The sequence below is a fragment of the Malurus melanocephalus genome, unplaced genomic scaffold (assembly GCF_030028575.1).
Source record: "Malurus melanocephalus ecotype Western Australia unplaced genomic scaffold, MMel_1.1 scaffold_448, whole genome shotgun sequence".
Lineage (NCBI taxonomy): Eukaryota > Metazoa > Chordata > Aves > Passeriformes > Maluridae > Malurus > Malurus melanocephalus.
Window position 1 is genome coordinate 215779 of NW_026623680.1, and position 27299 is coordinate 243077.

At 41.5% G+C, this 27299-nt stretch overlaps 1 protein-coding gene across 2 annotated transcripts; it reads left to right on the plus strand.

Moving 5' to 3' along the window:
- Positions 1-3119: 3119 nt before the first annotated feature.
- On the plus strand, positions 3120-23810 carry SRPX (sushi repeat containing protein X-linked). 2 transcript variants are annotated; one of them, XM_057380345.1, is made up of 10 exons: positions 3120-3294; positions 6638-6697; positions 12258-12449; positions 13061-13237; positions 16266-16392; positions 18307-18428; positions 19088-19267; positions 19685-19818; positions 21119-21240; positions 23389-23810. In XM_057380345.1, exons 1-10 carry the CDS (start codon positions 3225-3227, stop codon positions 23567-23569), a joined length of 1365 nt encoding a protein of 454 aa, XP_057236328.1. In that variant the 5' UTR covers positions 3120-3224; the 3' UTR covers positions 23570-23810. The 2 variants fall into 2 exon arrangements, with proteins under 2 accessions (XP_057236328.1, XP_057236329.1); XM_057380346.1 differs by lacking the exon at positions 6638-6697 and having other exon boundaries at positions 3121-3294.
- Positions 23811-27299: the final 3489 nt, after the last annotated feature.

The following is a 27299-nucleotide window of genomic DNA, read 5'->3' on the forward strand; positions in this document are numbered from 1 at the left end:
GACTGCACTAAGGTTCCTGGATTGTATGGATGTGTTGGCAAAGGGGTTTGTAGCTTTTTGTTATGTCTGCCAGCTTTCCCTTGACTGCAGCTGTGTTACAGGACTTTTGCCTGCATTGAGTCAGAGCCACTTGAGCCACTTCCACTTTTATTGCCAGTCTGGAGTGGGAAAATTAAACCAAAATCAGTGGTGGAAAGCGTTCTGCTTTGGTTTTGCTGTCTCTAAGATAGCTACGTGTGTCCATGAAAGGAAGCAGAGTTCAGCTGTATTTTACAGAGKTTTTCTGAACTAGCACTATTTTGTGTATCCATGCAGTTTCCGTCCCAGCACTGATTTCTCTGAGAATAAACTGCATGGGTATGGCTACCTGCTTCTGGATATGGGATTTCATTGAGGTGAAGGACACCCTTTGAGCCAGGAGTAGTGCTGTTTTTGTTGCACAGTATTTGCCAACACGTGAAACGAGTTTTATTTTGTTAGCTACCTTCTATGCAAAGCAATAGTTTTCTCAAGATGCAATTAATCTGTTTGGAAGCACCTTCATGCCTTGGTGTCAGCTGCAGTGTTTCTTCATAGTCATGTTGGGTCACAGATGGCAAGGGGGGAGGAAAGAGATTATCTTTTGGGAAAAGAACCCATGCCTACATTTTCCTAATCAGATGCATGATTTCTGTGTAACTGGGTGGTTTTATTTCAGAAAGCATAAGCTACTGCTGGCAGAGAAACTTAGACATCTCTGACCTCTTTTGAGCTTGATAATCCTGAAGTTTTCTGTTCTGCATTTCAGTTGTGCTTTGATTATGACTTTGAAAKAACTGTTCTTTGATGGAATCTTGTGTGAGACATCTCTCTTGAAGCAAGTTAAAACCTGTATCATAAAACACAGAGTTTGCATCTTAATCAATACTGAGACACAGTGAATTAATCCTGTGTACAGCCCTGAGGGGATCTGCTTGGCGTAGAATTACTTTCTGTGCCTGAAAGACTGTACACCTGCAAGGAATAGAAGCACAACAGTGCACTGGAGCTTGTGGCTGTGCATGGAAGCTCAACTCTGTGCTATACACCTGTGTGTTTCCATAAATATGAGCAGGGAAATTCCTAAACATCTCTGGAAGTTGATCATTTGAGCTACTRAACTGCACATAGGATTATTAACTTGGTGGGAATCAGGAACATGCCATGATTGCCTGGATATCCTCTACTTCTCAGTTGAGCACAACTCTTGCTGAATACAAAATGGTTGTATTTCAGTGTTCTAAGGCACTTTTCAACCCAAAGCATTCTGTGATTCTAGGATTTCTAAAACAAACATTATATATATTTTTTTTTCTTATTTTTAAGCTTCACAGACCAGATGCAGCAAAAYACCTGAATGTGGCAGGCAGTTTTTGCACACATACTGAGATCCTACCAAAGCAAATGGTTTTTAAACATGAGTTTTGCAGAACTCTGGGGTGTAATGTTCAGGCAGTAAAGAATGAGATGAAAAACCCAGGTTTCCATTTTAAGTACCATCATAAAATGAGTGCAAGTATTTTTATGCACAAAATGTTAACGATGACCATTTTGTGCCTTTTCTGCCCCCTCGTGTGCTTCTTCCAGACTCCTGAGGTCTTAGGGTGACCTTAGCCCTGCCATACTCCAGGAAGCTCTTCCGTTTGCTGCAGTAGAGCTAAGGTTTTAAATTCACATATTTGATATGACACATATTTGATATGGCTTCAGTTACTGTGGAATGTAAAAGTCAGGCAAAACATTGGAGGAACTAAATCCAGATGTTGCAGACTCACTGGTGGAAACTGGTCATTCTCTTCTTGCACATGCTTAAACTGATGAACTTGTTGAATATGAGAGGAATTCCCAAGCGCTTTTTCTCTGTTTTGAAGGAAAAGTTAAATGTCAAAGGAGCTTTGTCCTTTCCTCCCAGTGTCAAGAGTAGCCAGTGCCTGCAGACTACAGAAGATGCTGCCTAGGTTGATTTAATTCATGTTGTTTCTGTGTGCACAAGACACAGTGTCATTATAGTTATGAGGTGCCKTTTGTTTGTTTTTCATTTTGTTCTCTTTTTCCTTTGTTACTCTCTGAAATCTGTCATGCAGCTGAAATTGGCAATTATTACTGTATTTTTAGGGGTTTTTTTTTCTGTTCTCCTGTTCTTCCTGCCAGTGCTCAAAAACTTGGAAATGTGGTGATTTTGCTTTACAGGCTGGGTGCAGAGTGGCAAAGGTGCCCAGAGAAAGGTGCTGGTCAGCAGCGGCTGAACATGAGCTCAGGTGGCCAAGGAGGCCAATGCAATGGTGTGGCAGCAGGAGCAGGGCAGTGACCATCCCTCTGTACTGGGCACTGCTGAGGACACAATTCCAGTGCTGTGTCCAGTTCTGGGGCTTTCAGTTCAGGGAGGACATTGAGGGGCTGCAGCGTGCCCAGAGAAGGGAACAGAGCTGGGGATGGGTCTGGAGCACAAATCCTGTGAGGAGTGACAGAGGGAGTGGGGTTAGCCTGGAATAGAGGAGGCTCAGTGGGGAGCTGATCACTCTGTACAAATCCCTGAAATGAGGGTGTAGCAAAATGAGGGTTGGCCTCTTCCACCAAGCAAACAGTGATGAGAGGACATAGCCTTAAGCTGCACCAGGGCAGGGACATTAGGAAGAGTATTTTTCTCAGAAAGGATGTTTAGACTTTGGAACAGGCTGCCACGCCGGTAGTGAAGTTGCTGTCCCTGGAGGTGTTGGAGAAAAGACTGGACATGGCACTCTGTGGTCTGGTTGACATGGTGTGATTCACCTAGTGGTGTTCGGTCATAGATTGGACTTGACGATCTCGGAGGTCCTTTCCAATGTAATGGATCCTGTGACCCTACGGGAACACATCCGGACAGACAGTCCCGGCCTGCTCGGGGTGGGGCCAGTGCAGCAGCTCCGGGCTCACGGCACCGGGCGGGGACCCCRCACYGATGTCCGGAGGCCACAYCGGAGGCAGCGGGCGGCAGCAGCCCCTCAGGGCACAACGCGGGRCACAGCGAACGCCGCAGCCCCGGCCGAGCCCRAACRCCCGCGGCGAGGCGGGGCCGGGACAGCGGGAGGAGGAGACTCCGGTGGCGCCCGGAGCCGCTCGGAGAATGTCCCCGTCCCACTCCTCCTTCTCCTCCTCCTCCTCCTGCTGCTGCTGCTCCTGCCCCTTGTCCGCGCAGCCCCGGGCCGGGCAGAGGCGCCGTGCGGAGCATGGGGAGCTGCTGGCTGCGCCTCGCCGCGCTGCTCGCCCTGGGCGCCCGGGCCAGCCTGGAGTACGAGGGTAGGGCAGGGCAGGGACGGGGGGAAGGGGCGGCGGGGCCGGGGCAGAGCGGGGCCGGGGAGCGGGGCCGGGACGGGGGCGGGAGCGCTGCGCGAAATTCTGGTGCAGAAATCGCAGTACTGAGCTCTGCTTCCCCACGAGTCGTGTTTTTCCGTGCCAGAGCTTTGCAGTGGCATAAGGTCAAACTTTTTCTTAGAGTCTCCCTTCAAGGTTTTTATCAGGAGTATTAGAAGCCAAATTATCCGTTAGTTTGGCAGCATGAAAAGTTCACAAGGGTAGAGAAAGTGATGAGTTATCAGTCCTTTTTGCTARCACACTTTCACATTGTCAAGTGCTCTTTGGGTCAGTTTACAGAATCTGAAGATACGGGTTTACACCCCCAAAAATGATTGTCTCTTTTTAATAGTCCACTAAAACATGTCTCTTAAGTGTCACATATTGGTGTCTTCTGAATACCTGCAGGGRTACTGACTCAACCACTTCCCTGGGYAGCCTGTTCCAATGCTTTTGACAGCCCTTTCCATTAAGAAATTCTTCCTAATTGCAATTTTAAGTGTCCCCTGGCCCAAGCTGAGGCTGTTTCCTCTCATCCTKATGGTTATTACCTGGAAGAAGAGACCTGCCCCTTGACAGCAAGGTGACAGCATCCTTGCAGGTAGTTACAGAGAGTGATGAACCTCCTGTTCTCCAGGATAAACCCCAACTCCCTCTGCAACTCCTTATATGACTTGTGCTCCAGAAWTTGTCCTGTTGAAGGGCAGTAAACGAAAAGGTTTCAGGTTGATTTAGTGAAATGTWCTGTTGTCTGTAGCTTCCTTTAAGCTGTTCAGACTCAAAGAGGTAAGTAGTTGCTATGTCAGTTCTGGGAAAGCAGGTGTACAGAGCTGTTCTGCCTCTTACGGGTYACATTCCTTCTTTTTCTCACTTACAAAGGATTTATAGCACAATAGCTTATGAAGTGTTCATGTGCATACTCATGTATGCAATGCCTGGCTTGGAAGTGTGTTCTTGTGCCCTGATTTTGCCATCAGACCTGAACAAGTGAACCTTTGCAATGTGAAGGGAATTTTGTTAATGAAGAAATCATTTTTTCCTGACATAAATGGAATCATGTAAGTCCATAGATTAATCTTAAAGTGAAAGTGTTATTTCATGCATTTTGCTTGACATCTGCCCAAACAAAGTCCACAGCCCTTTTTTTTTCAGGAAACTACTTTACCCTGAACTGTGATAATTTTAGCATTTCCAACACAGAGCAATGCTTTGTCCTTATGTGGCTTGGTAGCCAATTTTGAATGTATGTGAAGGAGAARCTTCACTCAAACTGATTTGTGGCTCAGAAAATGGGGATGAAATGGTGACACCTCTCCCTTGGCTCCCCAAGCCAARTCTGTTGTGTTTATTTATAAAACATTGCTTGTTAGGAAAGAGACCTGACTTGCTTTTCATTTTGAGCTAGAAAATGAGCTGGAAATGGGAAGTGTCAAGCTTGATCAACAGAACAGGGCAAAAGTAGTGAATAACTCTTTAAGGCCAGTTTTTCTTAGAGTGCTTTTGAAACTAATTGTTTATTGTCTAAGGAAAGGGAAAGACGTAAGAGCTCACATAATCTTAAGATATACTGATTTTAGATGCTGAAGTCATTGCACACTAAAATTTGGACAATTATTCGTGGTAACACAGAGGTAGTGTTTCTATAACCCTCAAAGTCAGTAATTAGCAAAGAGTATCCCAATTTCTGACAATAAAATTGATGCTTAGATATTAATTTTACATATCAAGGTTTTCTTGAAGTCCTCAGGTATCACAGCTTGGTCTTCATCTGTACAGTCAGATTTCAAGTGCAAGAAAGTTTGCATTTATGTTCAGAAGTTTCTCAGTTGTCAGTGTTTAGGCATCAAAAATTGAATCTCARCAATAAATATAAAAAATCCAGAGAAATTACTCTAAGTGATGGATAGACATATATAAATCCCTCAGTTTCAGAGGAGAAGCTGTTTGGAAATTCACTTCATCAGGTCCCAGCTCAAACTGRTGGAGGGTTTCTCAGTGATCCAGTGCTGGGGCTGGTGCTGTTGAAGGTCCTCCTGTGGAACAGCTGCAGATACCTGGGCTGGGTTTTCTTGGGTCTGGTAGAGTAAGAAATCAACATTCACCATTTTCTGGGCAGATTATTTTGTGTTTTTTTTAGCAAGAAATTGAGTCTGTTTACTGATGTCGAGAGAAATCAAACTCTTGGGTTTCATTTCTGCAGAACAGTTGTATGCTTTGCACATGAAATTAGTAGCTTATTGAGGTGCCTGAATTACATAATTTTGCCTAACTTTGGGCAGCAGCTTGTAGAGACCGTGGTCTCGGATGTCAACAAATGACAATGAAATAACTCCAAATGCTGTAACTTGAGATACTATGTGAGAAGCTCCCATGGCCCCTGAATACCTGCCTGTCTCATGCAAAGTCTTTAGAAAGATTTTTCAATAGGGGTAATTTGTGTGAGCCCATCTTTGCAGAAAAGACTGGTCTAGAATTTAAACTAGACTTCAGGCTCTGCAGTTGCTAATTTTAAGTAAATGTTGTTTAGGGAATTTTGAAGGCTTTCTTTCAATTTTGAAGTCTTTCTTTCCAACTGTTCTGTTTTATTGATGGATTATTTGAGTAGTAGTGCTCCAAATGATTTGTGGTTTATAGAAGGCAACTTCTACCTTTATTTTAAGTTTTCAGCCATTGCGCAGGATTTTAAAAGTGGAGCTATACTGTCTCTTTATTTAACAAAGCTTGAAACCAAAGAATGCTTGAAAACAAACCATGTTTTTGCGTTGAGTGTAACTTGTGTTTGCAGGTTATGTACCTCCATGTCTTGTTCTTGCTGTGAGGATTGTACAGGTTGTTAAAGAGGGTTGTACTTGAGTTATTTACATTTTACTTCTGCCMTTTGGCCTGATGGCTGTTAGCAGCTCCTGACACTATGGAACCACTTTATAGTGAAACTCTGATGTGGCACTTTGCCTGTAGCTGCTCTGCTCTCTCTGCTCAGTGGATCAGCTACATGGTGGGTGGGCTCTCCGGAACAGAGGAGCTGTGACTTGCAGTGTGCAACTTAATGCACAACATTGCTCGAGGAGCACTGAGAGAGATTTGCTATTTCACTTGATTATCAGAACAATTTGCCCCTTCCATATTCACTATAAAGTGGGTCTGCTATGACTCTGAGCTTCAGAGAAGCTCACGCTGATGACATTGCATAGATTATTGCATCCTAATCTTGCGTGTCTTTTCTCAAAGCTTTCTTTTATTTTTTATTTCCTTCCTTGCTGCAGTTTTTTTCTCTCATTTTGTATTGTAGGATCGGGATATTCACCCCTTGAAGATGATGAGGATGTTTATGCACGCAGTAGATATAAAGGTGAATGCTTGGCTTATGTGCTAAAGAGGATCAAGTGGTTGCTGACAGAATGCTTCATTCTTTTTTCTATTCATGAATTATAAAATCTTGGTGATCCAGCTCCATGGTTTTTCTCATGGTATTTAGATCAAGATATAATTTCTGCTGTTTTTAACAATGGAAATTAGACCAAGTACTGATCACAGCTCTTTCATGCATCTGAGTAAGTAACTTTTGCACTGCCTACGCTCCTGGGAGATGATGTTGTTGAATAATGAAAATCAGAAAGAGCTTCTCTTTCTTTTCCATACATGCTAACAAAACCATCAATGATAAGCTGACTCAAAAGGGGGGCTTACTGATGGTATTGTATAAGGTACATGGAAGAGAGCTCGATTTTCATTACTTTTTTTCTTTCCATAAAATTGCTTGCATTTCAGGCTAACCTGCTACCTGAAATGCCAAGTGTGTTTAAATGAATGCGTACATTCCAAAACCAAATTACATAGTGGGRTGAGTGAATGGACTGGCATGTTTGTAAAGCAAATTCAGGTTTTATTCCCTATTCTGGAAGACTTTGCTATTCACAAAGATTGAGAAGTTTTTTGCCACTACCAGTAGATCTTCCATTTGCTCAGTCCATTTTCTTAAAAATCTGCTTCTTTCTCAGTACTGTTCYCCTCTGCCAAAATCCCACAGAAGCCTAGTCATTAAAGTAACCGTGAATTTAATTTGTCACTTTAAATTATAACTATATTTCTTTTTAGTAAATTAATCTATGGACATGCTAGAGTTGTCATCATTTTGATTACTAGAAAATAYTGGTCATTGGTGTCTTGTACATTATTGATTCTCTGCAAAGAATCAATGGGCCATGTGAGAGGTAAGTAATAAAATAATTCAGACATTTATGAACAGCCAAGAGGAAAGCACAGCTGCTATGGCTACTTTGCTCTTTTCATAAATGTCTCATCTTCCTCCGAGTAAAATACTTAAGAATAAAATTTTGCTTTCAAACAYATGCACAAATAGTCCTCTAAAGCTTTATTCAGGTTAAGTCATTTTTCTTTGCTTTTTAACATGTGATCCTGTGCAGTCACAGAAAAAAGAAATCAGAGATCATTAAGATAAATCAGTGCTGATTCATGCCAGGGCAGGCAAGTAGTTAAAATGTGGATTCTGTATWAATTCCTTTCGTATGGTGATCCAAAATGGATTATACTCATGTCAGCCAAAATGTCACCAGGGCAAGTGAAACATAATGACTCGTTCACACAGAAATTAAAAACTGCCCCAAGTTTGGAAGCACTGCTGCCAAATGTGGAGGAACAGACAATGTGAATCTGAGAGTATAAAGCATAGGAGCAGAAAAGGCTGACTCTTCATTAGCATACTTCTTTATGTTGGTTTTGTGGGGAAGGGGATGGAGAAAGACAAAGTAAGGAAAAATGGGCTGTGTGGCAATCTTCAGAGCTTCTCCTCAGATGTGCAGTCCAGCATTTTGGGTGTGGCCCATTGCTTGGCAAGTAAAACTTTACAGTGACAGGATTTAAATGGATTTTCTTAATTGATGTTCACATATGTAAGCAAAATTGTTTTATTTTTTCTTCATGTGCTCATGTGCAAGCGAGCACAGAAATTCATCCTCTTTGACATCTGCAAATAAAACATTGCAGTTTACTGGGAGGGGTGAAAATCAGCCTCCAACTAAACCCTTTTGTCTTCATCTGGATGTTTTCCCACTCGCTCAGCTTTCCAGAGAAACTTCGCCAAGATTTCCTGTGCCTACAGCATTTTTAAGGAGTTTTTCCCTTTGTCCCTGGTGAACCAGCAGCTCTGTTGGCTGGTGTAGCATCAAGCAGCAGCACAGCTGGTCACTTTGCATGCTGCTTGTGAAGGAAGAGCTCAACTGAGGCCTGGTGCTTAAACAGGACCTAGAGGTTGGGGGAGAGGATGCTCTAAAAAGTGCTTTCCCTCCTGCTACTTGGCAGCTCTGGTCATATTTCATGAGGAAGGGTTTCTTGAATACAGCAATTCCTGTGTTCATCACAGCTCCAGTGCCACTGCTCTGCTTATCTCATTCCTAATATATTTTCTCAGATACTGTAATGACCAAGCAGTAGCCCTAGCTCTGAAGACAGGATTGGGGCTTCAACCATTTCTGGTTGTTGCCTGTTTTCCAGTGGTTTCAAACAGTTGATTGAGTCTCTGAAGTATTTTACTACTGAGGGATAATTCAGGCTGTTTTACTTCACAGGGACTTTCTAGATCTTTCTAGTTTGCTCTGAGGTGCAAGCTCTCTATTAAACAAAAAAAAGACTATATAGGTCCTGATACCTAAAATCTCAAATTTCATTTGGGTGAGCAGAGCCTGGTATAGATAGTGAAGTTCCAGAAGGTGTCTGGGAAACCTGTAGCTTTTATAATCCCCAAAGCCTTCCAGACCGTTGCTGATCTTGCCTTGAGACAGGGAGCAGCTTGTGTGACCCCTTGGGGCCTCAYACAAACCTCATATTCTGCAAGTGCTCCATGTAGCTGTTTAGYCTGTGGAAACCAATCTGTGCCTTCACTTAAAAATAAACAAACTTTGATCTAAAGCTTTGTTGTATTGTTTGATTTGCTTTTCCAGTTAGCTGGGTTTTTTTTTTTTTTTTCCAGCAGTATCACTTGGTCTAAACACTGCTATTTGTAAATAGCTTGTAAACCCTGCCTCACCCACTTTCTTCTAATCAGAATCAGTTTTAGAGTAAGCATTATAATGTTTTAAATCAAACAGATGTTCCTCTTAAGCTCTTCAAGTTTCTGTATCCAAAAGCATGTTTSCTTTTGTTTTTCTTTCTGGCAGAATCATTGGGTCCAGTATAAGATGCATTTTGCCCTTCTCTGGGAGCCTTGCTTTATTTCTCTCTGTAAACCACTGTAGCTGCAATGACACTACAGGAAAGACTTCTTCAGTATTGTGTTTGTGCATTAAMCTGCCTTTGTTAGCTTTACCTATGTTTTAAATTTGTTTTCAATATATGGGCAGCTGTTCACTCAATGCAAGTGAAACCACAAAAATTTGCAAGAAAACTCAGGCAATTCGCAATACCTGAAATAGCTGCTTGGCCTTTTTTATTATTTTAAGTGACTTAATCATGTTGCAAAGTATATTTGTCTTAACACCCTTTACAAAGGAAACCAGCAATGTGCATTTGGGGTTTATACACGTGGAAAACCCAAAGCATAAATATTTTGAACTAATTTGCTGAAGATTGACTAACTGGCTGGGGTGAAAGCTCAGCCCAGATGAGTTTTCATCCCCCAGGTTGTGCCCTTTGAGTCAGTGCTGTCTTCAGTAACTTCAGGTTTAAACCCTTCTGCAGAAAAACTGAGGCCTATTTCTTAAGTAAGGAGATCCTACACACTCAGGTGTGTAAATAAATTGAAATTTAAGGTCTTGGGGYATGGGAAGAATAAATGGGACAGAAAAGATGGAAAGTTTGGGGATGAGACCACTGAAGAGAAAATTACAGAAACTTTCAGGAGTAGGAAGATTTCTTTAGAAGGTGAATGAGACAGAGGCTGTGAATCCAAGATGTGTGGCTTCTCCCAGACAGTGGTCAGGGGTGATGCCTGGGACTGCACCAGTGGAGGCAGAGCTGGCTGCTGGCATCATTCACTATTTCAGCAGTAGATGATTGACTTCTGTTCCCACTAGCTCATACTCCTCATCTGTTGTCTCAGCTTTAATCTAGTGCACAGCAAGCATGATAAATGGGAGCCACTCTGATACAGCCCCTCAGCAAAGTGGCCCAAGTTGATGTGGGGATTTTTTAAGTGTGTTTTGGGAACTGTGGGATAGAGATAAAGGTGAAGGACAGGAAACAGTTCTAAAAAAAAACCAAACCCCAAACCAAAACCCATTCTCCACCAAAACATTTTGCCTAATTGTGAAGTAAATAGCAGAGGATGTATTTGACACTCAGAAAACTGGCTTGTAGATGTGAAGAAATAGAGCTGGGATGACTGTGTGGCTGAACCAAAAAGCTGAACTGTACTCTACCCCTTAGCTGAGGGGTTCTGTTAGATTGGCCTGTTTGTGTCCTCTGCCTCAGTTACTGTGCATTTGGTGACACTGGGAATAATGGCACTTGCAYATCTTTGTAAAGGGTTTTCACAAGTATTGGTGAAAGACAAAAATAAGCCTATCACAGTACAGTTGCTTCAGTAAGAGACTAGTCCAGAGGAATCTGCCCTTGGTTTAGGCAAAAGATTGATAATTAGTCTGATTTTAGTCTGCAGATTCTGTTTGTGTTTACTCAGGACCAACACTGCAGAATACAGATGTAAAGTGTTGTTTCCATTGGAAAARTGTAAATGTGTCCTAGAGACATTGTAACTGAATATAAATATCCCATGTATGAGAARTGCTGTATTGATTTTTGTTTATTTATGTGTGGAGTTGATTCAACTTGTATAGCAAAACATACTTAACAACTATGGGAATTAAGAGCTAGATGTAAATATCTGCCAGAGATGATCTAGAAATATTTGTTTTTAATGTTGTTTGTGACTTTGTGAGTATGAAGACTAAAACTCGTGTCTGTTCATTTAGGGTTTTTTTCCATCTTTCTTGCAAAATTCAGGAATTTTTTCATGCTCCTCCTTCATGTCACACATTGTCACACAGGATTTCAGGACCTGTCACCTTTCTCTTTTTGCTGTGCAATCCCTCCCTTCATCCCTCTCTGCTCTCCCAATATGCCCTTTTCAAATCTCAGAGCAGAGAAAGGGGCAGGCTTAGTTACTCCTTATGTAGGCAATGAGAAGCTGCCTGTTTTCTTGGTGCACACTGTTGTCAAAGCCAAACAAAGGATGTTAAACTTTGGCTGGAAAGAGAAGTCACTACTTGATACTGTGCCCATCAGCATCACAGTGTGGTGTTAAATCCTCACAAGGTGGTGGTACTCATATACAGAATATTTTACAGCGTAGCCCTGGCCAGTTCATAACGTTTGAGCAGGGTCAGCTTGACTTACTGGCAATATGATTCATGCGAGTGACATCCATTCTAACTGTGCAAGAGCTTGAACCATCACTGAGTTTTKCCAGGCACAAATTATTATGAAAGCAGATTAATTTTTTTTAATGAGCACTATGAGATCTAAATGTGCACTAGACTGAGATGTTCCTAATCCAAACTTGTCTTCCCAAAGAGCAGTTAGATGTGTCTGCTCAAAAACAAGAGGGAAAAACAGTCCAGTTGTCATCAAACTGCCCACATGGTGGCACACTTATTCCATGGACAAAAAGCGTAGTAAAACTCCAGCTCCCCTCCGAATCCCTCCAGTCTTATGGCCACAATCTTTAACGTTTGTTGTAAAAAGGAAGAGCTGCCAGTCTTTAAATGGCTGACCTTCTCATGTGTAATTGTACCTCTGCTGTGTTCTCCACTTTGAGGATCAGTGGCTTCTTAAATAARAGTTTTTTCCCATTTCTTCTTTGTGACCTTGATTAAGCAAAGTGATTTTATATTTCTGTCTGAATATTTACACTTTTCTAACTGCTGTTGTGTGGGTTTTTTTCTTCTTTGTGCCAGAAACACCGTGGTGCTCCCCCATTAAAGTGAAACATGGTTATGCAAACTGCAGGACGCCTCAAGGGGAGTATTACAAGAACGTATTGGGCACAAGGTGTGATATTCGCTGTCAAAAAGGCTAYGAACTGCATGGGCCTCACCAGCTCATTTGTCAGTCAAGCAAACGCTGGTCTGGGAAGGTGCTGTGCAAACGTAAGTGACTGCAAAATCTCTGTGTATGTGTGACTTGGGCTGCAGGTTCAGCAGACAGTAAATTCTTACTTGCCTTTGAAACGGTTCTTTGGATTGTTACTGTTATTTGAAAGGTTGGCAGTATGCTTGGATATGTGGATTAGTTTGTTACTTAGCATCTCACAGGGGTACATGACATGATAAGCATCTGAGTGGTACAGATACTCTCGGTAAATAGGGAATGTTTTATGAGTATGGGATTTTGATTTGTGGGAATAGTTTTATGACAGAGCCATAAAGCTGTTTTAAAATATTGCCCTTCTTAGACTCTCTAAGTTGACACAATTTGTACCAGGCATTAGAATGGGCTCTTGCAGTAAAATATTTCCTGAGAAGAGAGGAAGACTTTTCATCCCTTTTCTCATATCAATATTGTATTAGGACAATATTGTTTATGTAGGCTTAAATTTGAAATGCAGCTGATAAGAGCAGTGTGGAAAAACCTCACATGGAGCAAGACTTTCTCTTCACTTGTTTGCCACCTGTGTCTTTATTTCTGAATAATACCCCACATTTCCATTAGTGTAAAGGGAGGATAGCAGCTTTCCAGAAGGCTCTGTTTGCTTTTCCAGAAAAGCGGTGCCCGACCCTGTCCATGCCAACCAACGGGGGCTTCAAGTGTTTGGATGGTGCCTACTTTGGCTCGAGGTGTGAGTACTACTGCTCCCCGGGGTACCAGCTGAAGGGGGACCGCATTGTCACGTGCATGGACAACAAAGTCTGGAGCGGCCGGCCTGCAGCTTGTGTTGGTAAGTAGGGAATGATTTGGTCTGCATCCTGGGAAGTCTGCAGCCTGAGGAACCTGCCAGTGCCAAAGTCCTGCACACATGAATTCYAAAAGGCCTTTTTAGCCAGTCCATGGGGAGAAAAAGCACGTCTCCCTCTAGGAAGCAGAGAACAGTTTTCCAAAGGTGCAGGGTTTTGTCACTGGATATTTTCAGTCCAAAGTGAGTGTCTTTCTTACATATGAGCTCCAAGAATTACCACTTTAATAAAGATGAGTCTGGTGTGAATAGCCAGCACTTTACAATACTTATAACAGCCTTTGCTGATTCCTGAGTGACTCCTTCATAGCCTGATTACTGTGCTGCTCTTCCAGCATGTTCTCTGTGCTGGAGTCTGCTAGCCTCTTTTCTGCTTTATGATAAAACAGGTTTGAAAGTATACTTGTTGCCTGAACTGTTGTTTTTCTTCCTTGGGATAATGGTCTTCAAATATGTCCAGAGAATGCAAATGGATTGTATTTACCAGAATGGTTGAAGTGAGCTAATTTAAATTTCAGCCTAGTTCACTCTAGTTATKCCAGCAATTTTCATTACATAGTCAGTGTTCTCCTGGGAACCTCGACTGGAAGAAGTGTTTCTATATACATAAATCAAGAGAGAGATAAACAAATATTGAAATTTAACTTTCGTGACTACTAATGAAATTTCAGCACATAGTGAAGTCTCAGCCTGCTGCCCTTGTTTCTGGGAATCCTCTGGTAAAAGCTTCAGCAGCCACCCACAAAGGAAAGTATATTTTGGCCATCTGAAATGGCTACCAGTAATTTAAAGCATGKGGGTGGTAGAGTGTTTGTGCTTAGTGTTTTGTGTGTATGATAACTTGGTTTTCCTCAGAATGCCTGCGGCTCTGTCTGGGTTGACAAATGGCTTTGGAGCCTCTCCGCTGTGGCCTGATGTTCATAAAATGTTTTTCAGGTTTCCTGTTATTTGGTGTTGTACAAATGTAGAAATGARCTGCTTAGGTCTAGACTGTTTGTGGTGTCTGTTTTTTTTTATTTGCAAAAACAAGCTCTGTCCTTCTCAGTGGTGTGGGCAGAGGAAGAAAAACAAACCTTTTAAGTTGGGAAATGATAAAACATTGTCCTCTGTATTTCCTGGCACTTTCAGAAGATCATCTGTTTGCAGAGATGGTGTGCTTATTACACAGGATGCTGTCTTGCMGAGTAAAGAGCAACAATCTTAAGTAGCAAAAAAAGAGGCTAAGTTAGCACTAATACTTTTATTCCAGAGATGCAGGGTAATTGTTGCATAGAGTATGATTACAAGTTCCAGGTAACCCAGTAAAAGTAATGCTAAGATTTAAGTTGTGGTAATACCACATAGTTTGGAGAATGTCCCCTCAAAACCTGTGTGCTCACAGTTCCTATATACAAATGGTGAGGTCTGCTTTTAGCTGACTGTTTAGTAAGGTTAGATTTAGACMTCTTGGTAGGTAGGATGGAGATTTTTTTTTTTTGTGACAAGACATCAAAAGTAATTGTGGCCAGACATAATCCTARCAGTATAATGACATTTGCAATTGAACACTTGTTTCTTCCTGTAATTCAGAAGTTACAGAACTTCAGGCTACATGGTAGCTGAACAGCTYACATGTCAGTTGAGGATTGAAATTAAAGTGAGAGGAGCAATGAAATGTAGACAAAAAGGCTGCCTAGTTTCTTATCTTAATATATGAACAGTTAGTTGCGCTGTGCATGGTAGGGATGCTACATGTGCTCAGACGCATGGCTGTAAACTTCATGTCATGGAAGTGGCCTGGGTATTCCACAGCTTTTGGCATCGAGTACGGCAAAAACTACTTAAGACTTGAGGAGCTTTCCTCTACCCTTTTATACAGCAGCTGCACTGCTTAGCATTTTTGCACTAAGTTATGTGGGCTTCACAATGTAGTAGTGAAGATCCCTATAGGAAAGGCATAAGACCTTGCAGTGATGAAGTATGTATTCATTAAAAGRGGGAAAAAWAMYTTTTTTWWWAATTAGATRTRTTTTAGCAGTCACTTAGAGAARTCCTTATAAATAGTGARTATGCTGTCCTAACAAAGYAKRCTRTCTCTTGTCCCCACCCTATAAGAGGAAGGATATCCCTCATGTTGCTGAAATAATTTTGATTAAAATAAAAATCARTGTAYAGCTGGTTTTTATTATCAGTTAACTAAAAATACCAGTACTCACTTGCATAATGTTTCCATTGTCTCTTCAATGCACTGTAACATATATTGAAATAGATACTTTCCCGTATAAGATTGAAAAATGTCACTGTCATTTCTTCTGGAAAGATTTACTTTTCCTGTTCATTGTATAACAGAGGTTGTGTTAAATGGCTGTCACCAAGCTAAGTAATCCTTCTGTCACATCCTAAGGCTGTATTGATAGGATGGTTGTCTTAGTAGTGCTGGCTACTCATGTAAGACATTGTTAAAAGACTTACTAGGAAAAAAATAAAACAAAGCATTAATTCTCCAGAAGATGATAATTGTGCTAATCTTCCTTTATTTCTCATTTTGCTGTTACTGCAGGATAAAAGCCAGCATGTTAAGAGTAACACGTGTAGTTATCATGCAGAGAGAGATTGGTGTTCAGTGTGCTTTAAAAATGCTCTTAATCACATTGTCTATTGCATAGATGGACAAAGAAAAGAATGTGGATAAACAGAACATCCAGGCTCCTTGKGTACGATCTCAGGCATCCTCCTTGGAGTTCAAAGCCATCCATTTGTTGACATAACCTTTTAACTGAACTATGTAAAATTATTTGCAATAAATTCTTTCAGTTGGGTTTTTTCCATTGCAAAGGGCTGATCACTGTTAACTCTTCTTACAAAAAGATGAGAAGTGCAGGCTCCACGTGCTTTGGCTGGTTTGAATCCAGTGCTGAGGAGGCCAGCTGGAGATAGTCCTGGGTTATCCTGGCAGCAGGCAAGGAGCTGTGAAGAAAATGCACAGCTCTAGCAGATGCTCCAGTGCYCTTTTCTGTGACATTGATTTCAACAGATACTGAACCTCCCAGGATCCAGTGCCCGAGTGTGAAGGAGAAAATCGCCGAGCCCAACAAGTTGACAGCCAGAGTGTTCTGGGACACCCCAGAGGGACGGGATACTGCTGATGGGATTCTGACAGAGTAGGTGAAAATCATTACATGTTTTTGTTATATCTTTCTTACTCTTTTGTTAGCAGTTTGGCAGGCCAGGTACCCTTTTCCCTTTTTCGTCTGAGATGCTTTTTTATAGCTGTCACATGTAACTGCTCTGTAAAGAATTTCATGTTTAACTGGAAAAGTTGACAGTTTGGAGGTGAATTGTTCAGGAACTGGTTAGCAGATTGTTGTGTTCTTTTAGAGCTGGTGGACCAAGTGAAAAAAACAACAGCATTTTGACTGCACCTGTGAAATTTTCCAGAGCTTTTCCGCGGGTCTAAAAGTCAACAAATTTTCTTCCTTCTTACAAGTTTTCTTACAGCAAGTTACCTTTTGTACATAACAATGAAAACAGAGTAGTGCATTGGAGGTAACAAAAGAGGTAAGTTTGAGTGTCTTAAAAAAAAACCAAGATGTGTCACAAAATATTATCTGCAATCATCTTTAGGCTTCTTCCTGAAGGTAGTGCAGGCTACTTCAGAGTCCTGATGTCTCAGAAATCTGCAGCTACTTTTAAAGTAATACATCTTCTTTGAATCCTTGATGGATTTTAACATCAGATTTTAGACATAACACTTCAAAATTTCTTTATCAATATCTATGGTTTCACAGTCACATTTTCCAGAAGAGCAAGGTGTGCTTTTGGTGGCATTGCTGTCACTGATTTTCCCATTTTTATCATGCAGGATTTACATCACTCTATTTGGATTATTATAATGGTAGGAGTATAGAAAATCTGCTTCTTTCAGGAAGCAAGTTCCATCATTACATTAGTGGACTGGTTAAGCTTAAAAGCTCCAAGTTGTTGGGCTTGAAGATGTTTACAGTTCCATGTGAATACAAAAAAGCTGGACACAATTTGATATTGCCCTTTTATTCCTATAATTTAGTAATTTCCTAAAGAAGAATTMATTGCAAAATTAAAAACTTAATCACTTTTAGGATCTGATATAAAAATTTGGTGACAATAAACAGCGTTAAAAATTACACCTGATACAATAAAAGCTTTGAAAATGTCAGAATAAAGAAATTCCAATGTCTTTTTGACAAAGGAATGTCTCATAGGCAAAAAAAAAAGGGAAATGTCCCTTGCAGACTTTGTCATAGAAGAAACTTGTCAGCTCAAAAGAGGCAAGCTCTTGATTCAGTGGACACTTTTCTGTATCACATCTCTGTTTTTGTAAAATAAAAACTTTGCTGTTTTTATAGAATATGCAGTGCTTTTCTTAAATGCACAGGGTCCTTCAGTTCCTTGAGTAGATAAACTTTTCCATGACAKTGGAAACCTCTTTGGTTACATGCTCTCTGCTTGTGTAGTGAGGGTATGTTTAACTAATCTGAATTCTCCCAGCCTGTTTGCAGGACAGGGGCAAGTTCCAGGTGAAAATGCTGTTGTGGGTCACCACAACATTCTGCTGTGACACTAAATCTAACTTTCTGTTCTGTTTCTGTGCATATTAAGACAACTGACATATTAAGACAACTGACATATTAAGACAATGAGCAATTCAGAGCAGCCAGATGGGAATACATTCCCATTGGAAGAGGCTGGAAATCTTCTTTCTCAAAGTTGACTTTTTCTTATGTAAGCAGAAGGAAGCTTCAATTCTTCTGGCATGATGGGCTTGGCTGAACTTYGGATTGTCTTACAGGAAGGGAGCAGACCCTGCCCACTCTGCCTCCCTTGTCTCAGCAGGGTGGGCTGCAGTTAGCAAATTTAAATACTCTGGCCACTTCTGCCCAGCTTCTTCCTTTGCTTACTCTCCAGTCTTCGGTCCTGCAGGCAGCCATACAACCCTGGCATGCCACAAACATCCCTCTTCAGGCTTTTATAGCATTTTCAGTAAGTAAATACTAGTGAATTTATGAATGTCTGTCCTGTTTTATCTCCTGTTTTAGTGTTATTTTGAAAGGCCTGCCACCAGGGTCACATTTTCCAGAAGGCGACCATAAAATCCAATATACTGTGTACGACAGAGCKGAAAACAAAGGCACTTGCAAATTTCTTGTTAAAGTCAGAGGTAAGAATGATGTTTTACCCACAAATACAGTCACTGATTTGCATGTGGCTTATTAGGCAATTTGAAAATGTCCTCATTTCTCTGTTTGTCTGTACATAGCTGTATATATAACCTCTATGTTGATGCTGAAAGGGAGAACTCAGTCTTGCTCAAGACCCTGAGGGCCAGGTCTGCAGCGTTCTTACACATCCAGGAGGAGCTTCTTTGATCAGACCCACCTCCAGCTCCACACCCTTGCAATCCTGCTAGCTCTTCCCTGATGCTTCAGGCTTGTGAGCTGCTGAAACAAGGATGTGAAGCCATTTTTTCAGCTGGGACTTCCATCTGTCAGCAGGGCTGCCCTTTCACAAGTCCAGATATTAACATCTGGAGTTGAATATACAGAGATGATAGCTAAAGTTTTCAGCTTCAGCCCTTTGTACTCCAGGACCTTTTGTCACGTGCATACACATACACATCTGTTTCATTTTACATAAGAGTAAGGGTTAGGGGGGTTCAGTTTGGTTGTTTGGGATTTTTAAGTGCATGAATAGTAACAGGTGCATGACTAGGAAAGCAAACAGGAAAATGTCTTTGGTACTGGTGTTCCACTGACCCATGCTATCTTAGTAACAAATGATGAGTCATGCTGTGTCTTAATTTTTTTCTGTTCCTCAAAGTCAGGCGCTGTGTGAAGTTAAATGCCCCAGATAATGGCTACATCAAATGCTCAGGTGATGGAAATAACTATGGTGCTACCTGTGAATTCTCCTGCATYGGTGGCTACGAGCTGCAGGGAAGCCCAGCTCGAGTGTGCCAGTACAACTTGGGGTGGTCAGGAGTGGAGCCAACCTGTGCACGTAAGTGAGTATTTCACCACTTTACCAGGAGGAATCCATGGTTCTCAGGGCAGTGAGAATTTGGGAAGAGGGTGTGGGGTGGAGTACAGCTGCAATGTCCCAGAGATATGAAACTTACCATCTTTGTCTTCTCTGCCAGTTTGTATTTATATCTGAGGCATTTGCCACCTTTGACTGCTCTTTCCTAGACTTTGTTTTAGCCCAAAGTTTTCTACAAAATGTCACATTCTGGAGTCAATCCATTGTGCAAGCTAGAACAGTCTGCAGTAAGATTGTTGTCTTCAATGACGCCAGTATTTCACCCGTATCTTCTTTATTATTGTTTCTTATTCTTGTGTTTCTGCTGTCTAACTCTGTCTCTAGAAATAGATCWGTTTTTAGTACACTCCATAACTTTGGTTTTAATTTTAATTCTAGCCATGAATATTAATGTGAATGTGAGGACTGCAGCTGCACTTCTGGATCAATTTTATGAGAAGCGGAGACTGYTAATTATTTCAACTCCTACTGCAGCCAACTTCTTCTACAGGATGCAGCTGGGAATGCTGCAGGTAAAACATATTTAAGGGGGACATGCAACTCGGTTTTTTTCTTTAAAGACCCAAGGGGACAAGCTCCACTGTTGGATATAAATCCACAAACATCAGCTGTTATATTGTTGCCACTGGAAGATCTGGTTGAAGCAGTCAGGGTTCCAGATGAATCTTTTTCACWGGGGTTTGAGTTGAATTATCCCCCAGTGTCTAATTCAGCTCCAYTCTGGACTGTGCTGCCTCTGATTGACCAGTTGCTGAATCCCAGGCAGTTCTGGCCCTTCCATCCTACCCAGATTGATTTAGCATTAACTTGTGTCCAATAATAATTCCCTGTCTCAGCTACTAAAGAAGTCGAACAAAAAAAATCCAACCAAACCAAACTCTACAGCACTTATGCAGTTCATGGAAACCAGAATTTGCAACTGTGGTGCAAGGAAGTGTGAATAGCTTCAGAAATAAAAAGTGCACCAGCAAACAAAGGACCAGAGAACAGCACAGAAATCATCCAGAGTGGTGGAGATAACACTGGGGTGTTTTGTTCCCAAAACCACAAAAYGTCTGGTAATTGTTCTTCTTACATATTGTATATGTGGTGCCTTTGTTAGCTTCTAGGTAGTCATAGAGATGGACTTTCAGAATGTATCTATGTCCTTAAGGAAAGGAAGGAAGGGAACCAGTTCTGTATTCTTCCTCAGCTACAAATCCTTTTATCTTGTTTTTTCTTCTCACAACTTGTAGCAAGATGCAGTGTAAATAATCATTGAGATATGAATGTGACTGCTGCCTTAAATAACAGTTGCATTTAAGGAAAAAAAACCAAAACAAAGCACCTCCTTTTCCCTCTTAGATAAACTTGGACAAAAGAATTCAATATATYGATCAAACTGAACTTAATGGCTATAGTACGTTTTCCACTTCTTGACAGAGGGCAAATGAGTTGGCATGGAAGAAAACTTTCTGCAGTCAACTTCTGTTTCACRTAATTTTCTTTGATTGCCAAATTAGATTACTGGTACAATGCTCAACATCCTGGCATCTTTTCATGTAACCACAAAGGCAAGTTTATACTTTTCCTAGGTGGTCCCTGTGTGATTTTTTAGAGTAGCTGAGAATCTGTTACTTAACCTCCCCTGGAGTCACGAGCCTCTAATTCTTTGTCKTGGGAATTTGAGTGTTTGCAAAATACGGTCTCTGTTCAGTTTAAAACATATAACTTACTTAAGAGGGGGCTCTGTAAACACTTGCTGCATACTCAAAACATTCCCGTTTTCCCACTGGTAACTAACACCTCTCTTCCTCCTTTTAACCCTTGCAGCCAGCACAGTGTGGGTTAGACCTTCGACACGTCACCGTGGTGGAGTTGGTTGGTGTCTTCCCAGCTCAGATAGGAAGAATAGGTGTGAAGCTGCTGCCCCCATCACTTGCCCTGCAACTCAGGTAAAGGAAACTCTCGATGCTGTTGTGTTTGCACCTTATCCTACAAGTTGCATTGCTTTTGATTCCCTGCATCTTGCTCTCTAAATATATGTATTCTGCTCTAATGTRCACACCTAGACAGTGGAAAGTAGATACTGATGAGCACACTTTAGGATTAATTTACACTTTGTGCAACAGCTACAGCAAATGAAAACATAATAACAAATTTATATTTACTATATATTTAATATGCCTGATGATAGGGATATAGGTCTATATTTTTAAGTTCTGCCACTGCAAACACTTCCAGGTCTGTCTGTATTTGTACTGGAGTCGCTCCTTTCCAAAGATAACTCTGGAGCAGCTGCCAGGGAAGCCCTAAATAGCAGCAACAGCTCATCMTCTGCACCAGGGCTGGTGGTTGTGGCCAGGCCCAAAGGGGAGACAGTGGAAGGGGAAACCCTTTGAAGTCCCACGAGTAGCAATGAGATGGGCAGTGTTTCAAAGAGGAAATTGTCTCAGCCTTCGCAGTGTGACTGCAGCATCAGCAGTTTTAGTGAGGTGCCTAAACTGTTTTGACTCAGGTTTAGACTGGCAAAGGATTGGYTTTCACTTGAAAGGGTGAATTCAAGTGCCAGCATTTCCTAAGGACTGGAAGACAACAAAAGCCAAAAGTGAAGGCCTCATTGGCAGGAAAAGAAGTTGTTTATAAACAAGTCAARAAGTATTTTAGTCAACATATTCTCTGATATGCCTGAGGAAATGGAGTAAGTTTTAATTGGAGACAGTGAACATTGCTGACACAGGAGAGAGGGGTTTTTTTATTTATTTTTTTTAAATTGTTCTCAAAAAAAGGAAAAGGAGAGCACAAAACTCTATATTTTTGAATAAAGATACTTTTACTRAAGTTGAACTGCTTTTCTTGTGCCTCTGGAGAAAATAATAAGCTCTCTTAACACCTCTTTCCCTGCACCCCTGCAACCTTTAATGAAGCTGCATTTCACAAATTTATATGGTATAACCTGCCCTTGCACTCAATGAAAGTTAGTTTTCTATTGACTTTTCCTTTGTTGTTTCTCAGTGTGTGAATCACAGCTTTTTGGGTTCTGCAAGGCACCCAAATCAATATGAAATGCACTCTTAAACATCTCAAATAAAGATATTGTCCAGAATTGACATTCTATGTTAATGAGCATAGGTACTCCAATTAAAACTTTGGAAAGCACAGAAATTTAGCATTGGGATTTCTAGAAGYGTTTTTTCTTAGGTGATACAAGGTGGCACAAGGTGATTGTCRTTTTCTATCTGCATTGCTTACCTTTAATCTTTTGTTTTGGTTTAAATTGAATGGCCAAGCTCCCTAACTGCAACAGGACTATGCCAAGAGCACTCAGCCTTGTTAGAAGGCTGAGGAAGGCAAATTTTAATGCTTCACACCCTTCCAGCAGGCCCCCAGACCCTCTTCTTCAAGACAGCTTTCATGATCTCACACCATTCTCTCAGGGCTGCCTGAATTTATTTACCTCACATTAATGATGTTGACTGACTGCATATCTAAGGATCTTTTAATACATTACTCCTTCAAGCAAAAGATGAAAAGAGCAACACAGATAAACTTTTGTTGTTCTTGTACCTTCAGAGGAGCTTAAATGACCACTTTCACCACTTCWGAAGAAAGGGACTCCTCCATGATTTACAGTGGCTTTTGTACCTCTAAAATTGGAGTCACATATGGTTAATATTATTAGTAAGTGGCAATGAAAGCAAACTCTGATTTTGTCCTGCATTTTCTTGCTGGGATTTCCGTACCAAGGAAAGCCAAGAGATTGAAGCCAAGAAAGGGAATAGTCTTACTTGTAACTCAAGTTTCATCAGAATGATTTTCTTTAGGCAATGTTTGTTCTACCTTTTTTGTCAAACCTTTTTTCACTCTTGTGACAGCAGTAGGTAATGGCAGAGAGCGGAGTTGGATGCAGTGACCTTGACCTTTCCCTAATGCTCAGGTAGAGCCTGCAGCTCATTCAGACACCTGGTCGTTGTCTGGCTCCTTGTTCTTAATGCCAAAACCAAGTGGACTCTGTGTAGCCCCCTCTGACCATCCCACTTTCCTGTGCTCACACTCAAGAGGCTGGTCCTGCCCTTTAACAAAACCACTTCCTTACTTTGCAGGCTGCTGCTGAGGATCCCCCATTACAATTTCAACATCGTGGTGATGGACAAGCACGGGATGGACAAGGAACGCTACCCTTTCCCAGCAACACCAGCTGAGCTCTTTGCCCTTATTGACAAATTTCCCTTGAGAAAAGATGAGATGAAGCTGCAAGCAGAAATTGGTCAGTCATGTCCCTAATTCAGGACTTCAGGGCCTGCAGTTGTCAGCAAATTTTTTTAAATCCACRTCATTCTCCCCATGGTGCTACACAAAGCGTGGCTTTTTCAATCACTGATGTGATTTTTTTGTGTGTGTTGGTAAATCTGTCCAGCCATGTAGCTGCTCTGCATAGAGGTGTGCACAGTGCTCTTTTGTACTTTCMGTCATCTTCAGATCATAGAATCACAGAATGGCCTGGGATGGAAGTAACCTTAGATATCACCTTCCAACCCTGCTGCCATGGACAGGGACACCTTCCACTAGACCAGGTTGCTCAGAGCCTCATCCAGCCTGGCCTGGAACACTTCCAGGGATGGCACATCTACAGCTTCTCTGGGCAGTCTGTGCCAGTGCATCACCACCTTCACAGTAAAGAACTTTTCCCTAATATGTAATCTGAACCTGTTCTTTTACAGTTTGAAGCCATTTCTCCTTGCCTGTCATTCCAGGCTCCTGTAAAAAGTCCCTCTTCATCTCTCCTGTAGGCTCTGTTCAGGCACTGGGAGGCTACAATTAGGTCACCCCTAAGCCTTCTCTTTTCCAGGCTGAACAATCCCCATTCTGTTAGCCTTTCCTCATAGGAGAGGTGCTCCATCCTTCTCATCACCTTGTGGCCTTCTCTGGACTTGCTCTGACAGGTTGATGTCCTTCCTCCTGCTGGGGACCCCACAGCTGGATGAATGTGGATGTAGGATTATTCCCTAATGGAATTTCTTGTACAGAGAGTGAAGAACTGAAAYACATTTCCGGGAGTTAATTTGGGGGTTTTCATTCAGTATAAAATTGGGGTTTCTTTCTTATTGTTTGTAATTCTTTTTATTAATAAAATATTGTTTTGCAAACAGATGGTTGTCTAAAATTCCTCTTGGAGGTTAAAATTGKTTGATTGATACAAAAGTTGGTTCAAAATACCTTTCTGCAAACCATTAGAAGAGACATTAGCCTCACATGGAAAGTGTACGAGGAACCCACTGGTACCTTTTAGTTCCACCGAAAATATGGTCAATCACAGACAAAAAGCATAAGCCAAAGGCAATACAAGCATCGATTTTCAGCAGCAGCAAGGAGAAAATTGGAGATAACAGGAGCATGGAAGTCATTGCCACAGGGAATGCAGGGATGAAGGAGCAGTGATCAGTGTAGAGGATGGRCAGCAATTACTAAAGACCTTGCACTGCAGTGCTTAATAGAAGCATATGCTCTTACCTGCTATGCTTCTGCTTCTGGCTTTTAATGTCCAACAGTCTTGAAATAGCAGATATTTTCCCCCACTTCACCTTGAGGACACACTAGGCTGTTGATTCAATAGCAAGGAAATGTTACTCCAGAGAAATTTCACCAAGGGTTTGTCACTGTGAAAATACTTGTTTTCAAGTCATCACTTCCATAATAATAAAGTTCTCTGTTTAATAAAATATTAGGAGGCAATTGAAACAGGAAAAGAAATTCATTTGTTTTGTTACAGCCCGCAGTCTTGACAATCCACTGCAAAGAATACACATGATGCATGAGGCAAAAAAGTATCAGAGGAAGGAAAACTGAGTTACAGCTTTGGATACCCGTTTAGAGGATATGATGCATAATTTGACGTCTGAAAAGCAGCATCCACTGTCTGTGCTGCTCATTCTTGCCCCTCAAGAGCACAGTCTTTTTTTCAACCAAATGTTTATTTGATTTTGACTATAAGGTAGGTAATTGTACACCACTGGTGTCAGCAGGACAGTTTTACCAGCATCTTTAAAGCAATCCTTACTTACCAGAACTTCATTTCTCACACTCTCTGAAATGACCAAAAAAAAAAAGTGAAAAAAACCCTCTTTTTATAAGATTGGTCCTGCAAGTGGGTGGTGAACATAGGGGACTCCAAGCTGCCTTCCCTCTGCTGCCTAACACCTGTCATTGGTTAAAGAAATTAGGGCCAGGCACACCAAGGACGTGGACCTGTTGGWAAGAGCCACTAAGGTGGTGCAGGGGCTGGAGCATCTCTCCTGTGGAGACAGGCTGAGAGACCCTAGAGCAGCATAAAGGGGCTGCAAGAGAGCTGGAGAGGGACTTTTTGGAAGGGCAGGCAATGATAGAAAAGGCCTTAAGATGAAGGGGGCCAGGTTTGGATTAGATATTGGGAAGAAATTCTTTAGGGTGGTGAGGCACTGGAATCTGGAGGTGTTCAAGGCCAAGTTGGATGGAGCTTGCAGCAGCAAGTCTAGTGGGAGATTCCCTAAACAGCAGGGAGGTTGGAACAACGTGATCTAAAGGTCCTTTCCAACCCAAAMCCTTCTGTAAATCTGTGATACTGGAACAGAGACAGCCACAGGACACATCCATGCACAGACTGCTGTGGCCCCAGTCCTCTGGCTCAGGACCTTCAGCATGCACATGCTCACAGCATGAATCACAGGTGGACAGATTTAGGGTTTTTTTCCCCTCTCTTTACTCACTGAAAAAGCAACTGATTTCCAATGATTTAAAAAATTTAAAATCTCAAATGGGTCTGTTTTTTCTCTTGTATTGCTGCAATTCCAATCTGCTGCTGCTCCATTTTGATTTAGGTGCAGAGTCATTGCATCAGTCATCTTTCATGACTGGGTGAACAGGAGCAGGGCTTTACAATCGCTACAATCAGGAAAATTATTGCAATCACCAGGCTGTTACAGGAAATTGAATTAAGTGGAGGAGAGTGCATGAGTGATTGGATTACTAGTTATATTCTGCACTGAACATCTATTAAAATTCTCTGATTMAGAAAAGCTGTTCTTGATTGGTAATACAAGGTTTCTGGCTTTTTCTGTTGTACATTTTTGTGGGGAACAGTGAAAAATACCATGTGCCAGCTCTGTTTTGGAGTCAAGTCAGCCTGCATGGATGGGATGCAGGGATTTGGTAGAATGGCCTTTTGGGAAAGGGGTGTTTGAACAAGGGATTTAGTAATTCTGGCTTTAGCCCAGCATTTGTATATGCAAATATATTCTGGTAATTCATCCTGTACGCTTTTGGTCCCAGAAAAATAACACTGCATAAACAAGGTTCAGTATCTGCACCAGTGCACTTTTTTTTTTTTTAAGGTTTAACAGAGTTCTCTCCCCTCAAAGTTACACTGGCTGGAGTCTCTCTTGTGCAGAGAACTCTCTGCAGCTCTTCTTGCCATAGCTCTAATCTTACTGCTGCTGTCAAAATGCAAATCTGATTTAAARCAAGTATTAGACCTGCCATAAGTCTTGTCCTTTCCATTCCCCCTTCAGGCTGTTCATTTCAGGAGAACTGACACATCCCAGTGTGTGGACACAGGCATGGGCTCGAGGTTCTGAGTACAAACCAGAAGATTTCAATTATTTCAGATCAGAAAATAATTATTATTCCTGACATGCAGCAACTTTTACAAACAAAACTATTAAGATAAAGTGTGGGAGGCAGCAATTTCTCAGCAAAAAACAATTTAGTAAATGGCCTGATTTTCCCCAGATTCTACCCAATAATCCACGTAATTAGATGAGAAAAACCCCTGTTGTTACACACCTCCTCTACAGCTGCAAAGGAGAGGCAAAATTTGAGGTTGCACATCTCTGTTGAAGTTCAAAGCCCTCTGGGATTGAAAATGTTGTGTTTTAATGAAAACAGCAATGATCTTTTACATCTCTGCACTAAACGACGACAACATGGGGCTTCATTACAGYTCAGTACTTACATAAGAGCATGAGTCAGACTGCATCAC